This window comes from Anoplopoma fimbria, chromosome 19 (genome assembly GCF_027596085.1).
Source record: "Anoplopoma fimbria isolate UVic2021 breed Golden Eagle Sablefish chromosome 19, Afim_UVic_2022, whole genome shotgun sequence".
In the NCBI taxonomy this organism is placed as follows: Eukaryota; Metazoa; Chordata; class Actinopteri; order Perciformes; family Anoplopomatidae; genus Anoplopoma; species Anoplopoma fimbria.
In genome coordinates, this window is record NC_072467.1 from 13,202,999 (window position 1) to 13,215,181 (window position 12,183).

The following is a 12,183-nucleotide window of genomic DNA, read 5'->3' on the forward strand; positions in this document are numbered from 1 at the left end:
AATGTCAAGTTCAAAGCAGCTTCCACGCAACGTCCCAAGAGAAATCGCATCAAATCAAGTAGAGGATGATGAGTGATGGGTAGAGGCCAAGGTAAAGATGTAGAATCCTGAAAGGTAGAGTAGGGTTTCAGCCTGTGATGTGATCTTTGATTCCTCATAAGAATTCAATGCAGGAATGTTAATGCTCTAGGCTTTCACTATTGATTTACTTTCTCTCATATATATTTTTAAAGAATCTTACAGAAAAATAGCACTATTTAAAGAAAATCTAAATATTTTTCAAAAATCTTTCAAAAAACATGAATTGGGTAGACGTTGTCGTTTTTCTCACTCTTTGCTGAGAAAAGGTGACACTTTTACTTGACTCTTAGAATCCCTTTGGAGAACAACAAACTATTTATTGCTGCTATATTGCTTGCGTTGTCCACATTGAGGGAGATCAATAGAGTGCTGCAGGGATGATGTTGTAGGCCAACCAGGAAGTTAGCATGGCGCAGGTTCCCACAACAATTATTACATTGGATTATTCTAGAAAATAAGCTTTGTGAAAGTTTATGATACTTACACGTTTTGTTCAGCAAGATAATCTTCACAAATGAACACCACTTTCTATGTTTTTTGAAGCTTGTATCCAATCGGCAGAAGTAAAAAGCTAACGTTAGGCTGCAAACAAACTACACGACAGTCGCAGGAGTGTGAGTATACACAACGAGGCTGTAAAGGTGGACTAGTGGGCGCGATGACATTTTGTAGTCTCATTTAGCCACTTCTTAGCAATTGCACTTTTTTAAACACGTTTAAGCTTCAAAATTCACAATTTAATGACATTTTATATCGCAGAAAATATTTTAAAAATCTCTTAAACTTATTTTAGGCATTTTACCAAAAACAGATTCACTATGACTCATAACTGCATCACTCTATCCTGAGAGACACACTATCACCCAGTTATCATACTAATGGTATGATGTTATACTTAGTCACACCTTGCCTTATGTTATCATGCCTGCCATCCATCCTTCCTGACTGCTATTTTGCGCTCTTTCTCACACAAACAGATGGACACTCTCTCGATCACTTCGAGGTCACAGGAATCAATTGGCAAATATGGAAACTCACAAATGCCTCTCTGAAGCCAGTATAGACCTCTCATTATCATCCATTGATCTGTTTACCTGACCATCCATCCATTTGACAATCCATCCAAATTGCTTCCCGTCCTTTCCTCCACACAGACAGATGGATGCCACAAATAGTTCCAGGAAATGGTTATATGTCCATCCTGTTAGATGGCATCACCGTTGGTGGACAAAGCTTACTGGCTTGGGACCATCCTTACACCCACTGAGTCTCGTACCACATCGCTTTGACTTGTTACCAAAACTCCCACTCTAACCACAAAGGCTTTCTTTTCAAGGGAAATAATAGTCATTTAAACACATTGGCACTGTAAAAAGAATCGTATTACTTCCTCTTTTCAACGCCTTTCGGAAATTACCTCTATAATAAATCATACATTTAAAGGCAGCTATTTCTTTTAACAAGCTACCACTAATATATTACCATCCCCCAACTGCCCAGCTTGAAACAACAAAGAGACGAGTACTGTGGCTGGGGAAGAAAGTTGACCTATTAAGCTAAACTAAGTATTTTTCTGAAGAATAAGGTCACCCAAGATAAAAACAGAGTGAATATTAGTCTCGGTCTCCAATGGGATGTCCATGTTGCTCTGTGTCAACTGGATGAAAGTAGGCAGTTGTTATAGCTGTCATAACTGTAAACTAAAGGTATGGTAAGCTGTTTACTTGTTTGGTTTTTATTCAACCTATTGGTCAACAATACTAAAAGTCATAGGCCATGCTAGCAGCTCTGTGAAGCTTTTTGTGCTTTGAGCTAATTGTTACCAATTGGCATTGTACGTTTTTGCAAACCAACGGATACGTTGGGTGACGATGTTTTTTGCATTCGGTCAGAGAAAGTGACGTACTACAACAATACGCAGAGCAAGTGACGTTGTATATCAAGCAGCCTTTATTGAAAGTGACGTGGTACAAACAAGTGTGAGAGTTCAACAAGGGTGCGTGGGAGCGTTGGATCATGGGTCAGACAAACCCAGGAATTTCACCTAGGATGTCCGGGTGAAATCAAAAGTCAATGTTGCCTTTACACCTGTTATGTAACGTTGTTACGCCTCTTACACAATGTTATGTCCGCTAAAGGTGTTTTTTTTATATATGCCAGTTACGATGTTACATTATTGCATTATTATTTAAACACAAACCCTGATTTTCTTTCTAACATTAGCCAAAAAGTTTTTGTTATCACTTCACAACAATAACCATGTGGCGTGGGGCGTTTCTGCAAGCGTGACACAAGGCTGATACAACACATATATATGAAACATAATTTTGATAAATATATAAGAGATTTGCAGAAATATACGATGCCAATATTTGTTATGCCGACTGGGTTGTCATGCTCGCATGCTGGTATTTGATTTGGTAAACTATGATCCCCATCTTAATTTGGCATTTTAGCATGAAAACATGTCACAAAGGCTGATGTAAAAGTATTTTCGGCAGATATTTAGTCATAGTTCAGAGTCCATTATTTTTCCAATTTGTTTCAGTCTGGACAAATATTGTCATCCATAGAGCGATACTGCGAGTTTGGCTAAAGATTTTGGAAATAACATATCTATTGGTGTTGGGTGTGGGCACATGTATACCTACAGGAAGTGGCATTAACTGTGAGAGAGACATGTGAAAGAATTCCACAAACTATGCAGCACTGGACGTGCTATGTACAGTTTACCACTGTTACTCACATGATACATTTACATTGAAATTGTAATTTCAAATCGGTCAATTTCAACTTTATGTCATTTCAGGCTGCCAGTTTGCAAGTTGCCGTGCGTAGCTTTGAGATAAGACATGAAGCGCACTTTTGCGCTTGGCTATAACAGATTTTCTGAAAGTTTCACTAACCCTAAATCTTGTAATAGGATGCCGCCAATCTGTACACACTTTTTCATTTTTACATCCTCTCAATAACTATCTGAATTGTAATGGTGAAAAATATATTTTGCATTGTTCGTGTGCACAGCTTTCAGCACATTGTGTTCTTTGGCTTTATCACATTCTGAGGCTGGAACAATGTCTGCCAGCACCGCTATTTTTTCTTGGACTAATGAGGTGAAACTACGGTGTCTTCATTATTATGGATCGTTTGTCCTCTGGACTGCAGCCAAATTTTGTAAATTAGACTAGAACGTCTGGTGTAGTTTTACAGAAAAACCTTGCCCGGTTCAGCTCTGAGACAGAGATTAAGACATGTATTATATTTCATCTGGCCTAGTTGATAATTACTATAATGAAAACTTGCCACCAGTTGGCTAGTTGGCAGACTCAGCCAACCAGACTCTCTCTCCCCACTGAGTTTCACTGAGCTGAGGACCAGCTGGCTCAGTACCATTCTCACACTTCCTAACCACCTGTCCTGCTCACAGTCAGGGTGGCAGCATGGATCAACTCTGCTTGGCACATAAGCACACTACACAGGACTGAGGTGGGCAAAGCCAAGGCTGTGGACCTTAGATGTTGGCCGTTATATTATCACAGGCACCTGGGAATTAGTAATCTGAATGGTCCGAAAGCTGGCAGTGACCTGGCAAGGCATTACAGGGGTTTGTTGGCATTTACAGAGATTTAGCAGGGCACCAGTGGGCACCATGCCAGCTGGCAAAGCACGTTGGTCAATACATAAAATGACACTAGCCTAAAGCCTTGTAAATGGCCAGTAGCGCTTTGTGCACCATTTCCATGTGATAATTCTCATAATCTACTATAATGTTCACACACGGAACCAAGTCCTATGTGTTTTTGTCCAAATATATAAAGCAGGTCAGTACTGCGCTGATCCACATTTATCCACCTTTAATCCACACTTTCTGCTCTACCAACCCATCCATCCATCCAGTCCATATTTGTTCTCAGTGGAGGTTCTTCTATCCTAGCGTTTTGTCAGAGGTCTAGTGGTAGAGTCACATATGTTGTTCTCAGCCAGAGCAGGTGGCTAGCTGTTGGAGGAGAAAACACCCCAAATAATGCTAACAGCTATGCATATGGTGCAGTCCTTTCACCCATCCAACCATCCATTGACCCATTCATTCATCCATCCATCCATCCATTCATCCTTTCATGACTGACAAAAAAGTTGATTCCTAATAGCTATCCACAAATATTTGTTAATTTTCTTGAAGAGCTATTGACTATTGAATGAAATGCCCCATTATCAACCCAGTTATATTGTTTCTATTGCATATACTTGTCCTAAGAAGAAACATATACACTTAGGGTTAGAACCACTAGTACAGTGTAAGTAGGTACAAATATATATAAATTATGAAAACATAAAAAAAGAAAATATAATCGAAAAGAAACAAAAACATTTAAATAAAAATTGAAATCAACGACATTATGAGTTCAAAAGCAAAATCAGAGCAGGCAAGACCATCAATAAAATGCAAGGAGAACAATTAGGTTTCAGCTCTTTAGGTAACCAAAGTGTACAGCCAAAGTGTACTGTAGTTTATGAGCGCCGCCTGGAAGGGCTTGCTGCAGACAAAATGCTCAACTCAGCCTGAAGCTTGCCCCCCCGGCATTGCACAGACCGCCATTGCTTATTTTATTCAAAGTGTGTCCAAATTTCACCAAATTAGACACTGCACTCCATGGGGTCCCCAGCAATACACAATCCAAGTTTGATGTCGATCGGATGGACGTTTCTTGAGATAGGAGAAGAACACACAGACAGAGATTCCTTGCTTTATAGTTAGATATTCTGAATGAAAAGAAGCGTTTGGGGTGACTTGGGGGCAGCAGAACATTGTCATACTATCACCATTTAGTTTTAGTGGTAAACTTTAGCAAAGAATTGCCTATTTACACATCCAGCAGTAACAGTACAATTTGTTCATCAAGGCTTTCTTGCTTCTGCTGGAAACAACGCTGTAAAGATCATCATTTTTGTGCCAGAAAACCAAAACAATGCGCTTAAAAATGCTGAAATGCCCAGCAGAGCTGAGGAGAACAGAACTCTGTAGGGTTATAACTACATGTTATACCTTTCACATTACACACAGTCCTTTGATGCATTAGTTATATACTCCATTGATCAATATTCCATTGATGTAAAATAACAGAACTTTGGTATTGTCAGTGCAATGAGGTCCACACATGGCCCATGGTTTTAGGAATGCTGCAGCATATCAAAATCTTTCTGAAAATATATATTTATTTTCCCAAACTAATTAAATGCATGTTAGCAGCACTTATTCCCTTTTACATCAATATCATTTTGGAACCACCAAAGAAACACTACATGCCGAAAAGCTGTCGTGGTTCCGGTTGAGATGAATTGCCGCAAAAAGAAATGTGACATTCCAGTTAAGTTTTAACAAGCGTGTTACTCTACTCTCCCTGCGGTGCCCAAGTAATCGCCCCTGCCATTTCTAGCTTTGTTGTTTTTCCCCTTCCTCAAACTGACAAATGGAGCTCTCGATGCTGGTACTAACACACAAACATTGACTTGGAAGAAGCTGAAATTTAAATAGACATTAGGATTAATTTCCCTTTTTTGATAACATTTATGATATGACACCCCATGACGTGGGACAGATTGTTGGTAGTTAAAAGCGGAGTGGTGAAATGCTTTATAGCAGTTATATATATATATATAGCATATAGAGCGGCTAAGCCCAGAGCTGCTTCTCTAAAGCCCCTCTCGCTCAGAATCACCGTCTTTTAATTAACCAATCCTCCGCAGAGACTTGGGGGAGCGTGGGAAGTGTGCGACGAACACTAAACACTTCTGAAGACTGAAACGAGTGTGCGCATAAATCAGAAAGAAAAAAAAAATACTCTGCCTGGCACTCGCTTTCCACTCTCACATTGAGAAAAAACAGAAGAAACTGGATGTCAGCCTTGAGTGACGAAAACGAACCTCTCTGCTTCAGAAACAAACGGGCAGATGCAATAAACCGTGTCGCCCAGTCAGATGGTCAGCCGTGTCCTTTTCTTTCTTCTGATCTTTCAATTCTGCTCAGGCAAGGTGCCTTTGAGACTGAATGTATCAGGCAGGATAATCGCCTCAGTCTGCCAAACCTTCAGGCTTTTTTTGATGCCACAGAGAAGATGAAGACAGTTCATAGAATGGAGATAAAGGCTGAAGCTAAAGCATTTGACTGGATGCTATCTTTGCTGCTCCATTTCCATGTAGCTGACTCATTTGATGTCAAATTGAAAATGAAAGACTCCATAAAACTGCCATTATTTGCATTACTCCAACCACACTTTGCTCAGAAAATGTATTTCAGTCTCATCAGTATTGGTCTGAACTGTGAGTCCGAGTGGATGTGTATACTCTAGGAATAATACAGCCACGGGCTAGCATGGCTAACCTAACAGATCAGATTAGTATCTGTGAAATCCCAGCTGATTAGGGTGTGTGAGTGTGGGTGTGTGTGTGTCCTAATTTATGCACTCTGGAACATCTAAATTAATTCCCTATGCTTTATCCTCTAAAACATAACTGACCTACTTTAGACATTATTACTATTTTTCCACCATCGCAGTTTTAATCCCTTCGGATAAGTGTGTATGTGTGTGGTTGTGTGATACAGATGAGAGAAAGAGGAAGGATATGCATATGTGTGCATTTGCCTGAAGTGTGTATGCTCTCATGAGTGTATGTGAGAGCAGATCAGTTTTAAATCTCCTGGAGGTTGGACAGTCGAATTACGACGACTGATGATTTGAGCTCTCCAGCTGTGTGTGTGTGTGCGCATGCATGTGTGTTTATGTGTATGGAAGGGGCCACAGGATAGATGAGTGAATGAGTGACTGAAGATCTGAGACTGGAGTGATTGTCTGGTCCGTGGAACGGATGAGTCAAAGATTGCTCAGAACTCCTAATTAAAGCCTTTTTCTTCTTTCCCCTCATCCACCCCTTCCTCCATCTCCCTGTCCCTCATGTCTCCCTCATAGCTGAGGGAGGTCACCACGAGTCAATGACACGGGCCGTCATGCCTCTGGACCCTGCAGCTCCCTCCGACCTCTCAGCCATCCCCTGGGCTGGAGACACAACTGGAGCGAAAGACAAAAACGCCGGACCCAGACGTTGGCCCGAGGGCAAAGTGTTCGCTGAGGCCCGAGCAGCCGTTTGGACTGAAACAGAAGCAGGATTGCGCGCTGGGGCGGATGGCAGAGTTTTTGCAGAGACCTGGGCTGAAGTTGGGGCTGAATGGAGTCCAGTGGATGCGGAGAGGGACCGCCTGCCAAGCTTGCCCAGAGACCCGGCTGCCTGGCACGAGGGCCAAAGAGAGCTGCCGGCACCGGCGCCGAGAAAACCTTTAGGGCTGCTGTCTAAAGCTGCTTGGACCAAAATCACCTCTTCATCCTCATCCAAGGCCTCCTCCTCTTCCTCCTCCTCAACTACAACAAAGGAATCCTCTTTGCCCTCCTCCTCCTCCTCCTCCTCCTCCTCCTCCTCCTCCTCCTCCTCCTCCTCCTCCTCATCCTCCTCTCCAGCCAGCAAAGGAGACAGTCAGACAGCAAGACCAGACGTCTCCCTGGACATCATCAACAGCAACTCCTCCAGCAGCAATAGCAGCTCCAGTTTGGGTATGGTGCAGGGTTTCTCTTTCATTCAAACATATTTCCAACTTTGACTTTTACATTGTATTTAGTTTCAACCAAATCCCTCCCCCGTACAGCAATCATAGCTTAGCAGCAGCAGGCCTGTCAAGCTCTGATTTCTCCACATGCAGAAACGATGTGCATGGGGCTCTAGTTAGAGCTACACTGTGCAAAATATGCATTGATTGCTTATTATTAGGAGCATAAAAGAGCAATGAAGGTAATCATTTCCTCTACATGAATCATCAATAGTGAGGATGTGGACTTTTTACTTGGGACATGTAGCTTTATCCTTTGGTCTTTTAGCCCAATATCATGAATGTAGCCATCAATTGCATATTTAAGACCCTTTTACTGGTTCTGGTTTTAAGGCGGGATTGGTAATCTTCAAAAATACTGACAGCAGTCAAAGAATGTAATGCTCTGACAAAAAAGTAAAACAATACAGTATCTGTGGCTGTAGCAGGACTGTAATAAGTCGTCCAATCCTTACATTTGGGGCTGATATAATGGTTGGACGGGCTACCTGCCTACCTGCGCAAACTCTGCCCGTGCACTCATTGGGCGGCAATCTTCCACAGGCTCCTATCTCAATGGCTGTGATAACTAACAGTAGCCGTGTTTGTTGTTTACATTCATAATTCATATCATCATTTTGTGTCTTTGGAGGCTGCTAGCTACTTTCATTGGAAAAGAGTTGGGCTGGGTTTTTCAGTTGAATCATTTTTAAAATGGCGCTCTCTTGCTAGTTCCTGAGGATTAACCAACCTTGCCATTGAAACGAGTCGGCAGGAAAGACTTTTAAGTCAGCTGACAGACAATTTAGTAGGGGGTAACTACAGTTGATAAAAAACAGCTTGCGACAGTGATCATCTTTAGCCCCAAAATTTGACGGTTGTTGTAAAGAAATGAGAACTCATTTTGATGGTAAAGTGTCAACGTCTTTGTAAACTGAATATGAATTTGAAAAGAAAAAGCTTGACAGTGTTGCAACAGCACATAAAGGGGTGGGGCTTAGCGAGCAGAAAACCTTTAACACACTTTCACAGAGTGGCATTAATTTTAACATTAGTCTTCATGAACTGTCATCGTTTATAACCGATGTCATCACAATGTATTTTTCAGCCTTCACTTTCATCATAGCCACCTAAACAACCATCGTCTTCCTCCCATCATCATCATCATCATCATCATCATCATCATCATCATCATCATCATCATCATTTTGTCATCGTCTTTATCATGTTGTCATCATCACCAACACCATCATCTTTGCCCTCTTCGTCATCCTCACCACCATGTCTTGTCCCATTCCACTACCTCCATGTCTCCCCACTTCCTGATGCGCCCTCATCAGAATAACAATGACATCAGCAGCAAGGTAATTTCTCCACTTATCATTTTGGCGTCCGACACAATACAATATCACAGTCACAATACCACACGTCCTCGTGTGGTGATGAGAGGGGATGTGGATCCCTCTCAGTCTGAGAGGATTGATTGCCTCCCTCTTGTTCGCTCCAGCCTCCTTTACACATCTCATCGACATGCATCTGATTTCACCATGTTAGAGAACATTAAGATGGATTAAATGAACCCCTAACATTAAAATGCTCCTCTCGTGTACACATTAAAATGGATTTCTATTTCCTGCGGACATTTATAAACTGCTGCGCACTTGAAATTGAGGGTGAATGAATGCTAAATGGATCTTTGCATGTATCTTGGATGCATTTACACTTTTTCAAAATCCAAACAGAATCCAGATTCAAAGCCAGATGTAGATAGGAGCAGGGTAAAAGGGTTCATTGAATTCACACAACACAACATACTGCTTGTAACCACCCTCAATATTATTCTCTTCTATGGGCACTATTATATATTCTCCTATTGTATATGTTGAAGGACAAGGTTGGCAAAATGTATCATTCTATTATTGTCCATAAATGCAATAAGAAGACCAAAAACAACAATTTGACAGACCGACTCTTTTCAGACTTTCCTAACCCATAGGTTCTTAATTTCGTTTTTTAAATCAGGCTGAAAAAATAGCTGGGCACTGTAGTTTGTAGAAAACCTGAGTATTTATGGCGGCAGGATGGTGTATGTGGGATTGACTCAAAAATAATTGCTGTGTATGTGTTCATGGTAATTAAGTCATCCAGTGCAACAGTGTGACTCATTGCTGTGTTTTTGATAGTTTTGGACAGCAATGCTGGTCTGCAAAGCAGAGGTATAAGCTATATCCGGCTCAACAGATTGGTTTTGGTCTTTTTAACGGATTAATTGTCAAATAACTAACTTTTAGAATATTGCTAGACATCCTTTAATATCATTGACTTTCCAAATGTTTTCCTCCCTGCAGAAGAGTCGGTGAGCAGCCTGCCAGCCTGGGATCTCCCCACAGTTCCCGAGTCGCTCCTGGCCACAGTGGGCGACCACGACGTCACACTCCCTGCCAATGTCACCAGCCCTTTCTCCACCCACCAGTGGAACACCACCATTCCTGTGCGGACCGGAAACACCTCACGGCACACACCCACATCAGCCACCACCGTAAACACATCTCTATCACCCACCACCACCACCTCAACTTTACCGTTATCCACCACAGCAAGAGCACGAACACTATCGGAATCCAGTACAGTTTCTAACACTACGAGCCAGGACACTGTGACCAATGAGGGCCTTCAGCTGACCACAGTAACCATGACGACGCCCTCAACGACCACCCTTACTGTGACCACCGCTGAGATGACGACACAAGCCGCGACCACTGGGAGCGCTGTAACAGTATCACCAGATACAACCACCGCTGCTACAACCGGCCAGCAAACAACAAGCCTCAAACTGACCACAGAGGCTACAACTCAGCCCACAACCACCACAACAACCACACCTGCCACTACCACCACCACCACCACTACGGTCCCCCCAACCACAACAACCACCACCACCACCACCACCACTACTCTTCCCCCCACTACAACAACCACCACACCTGCAACTACTACTACTGCTGCCACCACCACTACTACTACCACTACAACCACCACAACAGAGGCACCTGCCACTACTCTGTTCATCCCTATCGAAACCACATTGCCTCCCACCACGACCACTGAACCTCCGTCCAGTACCAGTGCAGAGGAAGGTCCTCTACCATGCAACGTGACCGAGAAGTTCTGGGTCAAAACAGGTACAAGACAAAAAAAAGTTACAAAAAGAGAAAATATTTGGAATTGGAATCATTTTAGACATCTTGGAGAAAGAGTTAAGATAAATGGCTAAACATCAGGACATTTTTCCCTTAAAAATGATGGCTTTATTGAGCTTTGTTCTGTTTCAGGGACTGACAGAAAATGTTAGCTTCTGCGTTACGGTTAACAGAAGGTTTAAATATTAGCAATATTTTCTCTCCATCTCTCGAATAGCTAAGCCCACTGCGTTACGGTTAGCAGAAGGCTAAAATATTAGCAGCATTTCTCTCCATCTCTCAAATAGCTTAGCCTTCTGCTCATGGCTGCGGTTAGCAGAAGTCCCTCCATTTCTGTAATAATTTAGCTTTCTGAGTTTTATTAGCAAAAGGTTAAAATATTCGAGAAATTGTCTCCCAGACGTAGGGAGAAAGAGTTAAGATGAATGGCTAAAAAAGTATTGATGAATACAGGTGAAATGCCATTTCAGAGACTCAGGCACATTTTACCTTTTATGTCAAGATGTAATTACATACACAGAAATTAATTAAAACTTGAACAAAAGCAGGGGCAGATTTTCCTCAAGCATAAACACTTCCACTGATAAGAAGCTGGAGACTGTAGCCTTTGATTACATTTACCAGAGATGATGTGATACTACAGAACTGAAGACTTTACTGTTGGTAGCAGCTGCAAAGTGATCAAGGAGACATTTAACCAGAGGCCAAAGTCCAAGCTCCTGTTTTGTGGAAATATGATTTCCATATTATTATTGGAAGCAATAATGGAGGTCAAAGTGAGTTTTTACACAGAATGTTAACAGGACAAATATGAACACATTGTGCACAGTCAATGAGCTCAGATTTTGATAACTTTTCCCTTCACAGTTCTGTCCATTGAGCTGCGTAGGAACCGCCTGGATCTGATCCTGAAACAGAACCTCTCTAAAGGACTGAGCCACGCCCTGCAGAGAGCCCTGAATGACTCCACAGCCAACGCGCAGGTCAGTGTCTCTTATAGGTTCACCTATGGTGATATGCACAACCCACTCAGCAACCGCGGCTCAGTGACGAGTTAGGCGTTGTCTAAATACACTGATCAGGGAACAGTAGCTATGCGTCATAGGCTTATAATCATAGGTTGTGTTTAGTTAACAAAGGTTAGTGGGTAGTGAACAAGTGTCAATGGAGGAAAACATAGGACAGTGGCTTGAGCCCACAGGGGCCAGTAATAACAGTTCAGTGGGTAGTAAATACCGCAACCTTATACAGATCAGTAGCCCTTGAACC

At 42.1% G+C, this 12,183-nt stretch overlaps 1 protein-coding gene across 1 annotated transcript in view; it reads left to right on the forward strand.

Moving 5' to 3' along the window:
- Positions 1-12,183, forward strand: part of kiaa1549la (KIAA1549-like a) — a 178,304-nt gene that overhangs the window by 31,268 nt on the left and 134,853 nt on the right. Inside the window, exons 2-6 of the mRNA XM_054619545.1 lie at positions 7,047-7,340; positions 9,898-9,930; positions 10,063-10,484; positions 10,560-10,896; positions 11,782-11,897. Of these exons, the coding sequence (XP_054475520.1) occupies positions 7,047-7,340; positions 9,898-9,930; positions 10,063-10,484; positions 10,560-10,896; positions 11,782-11,897 (1,202 nt within the window). The remainder of the gene's footprint in view (positions 1-7,046; positions 7,341-9,897; positions 9,931-10,062; positions 10,485-10,559; positions 10,897-11,781; positions 11,898-12,183) is intronic.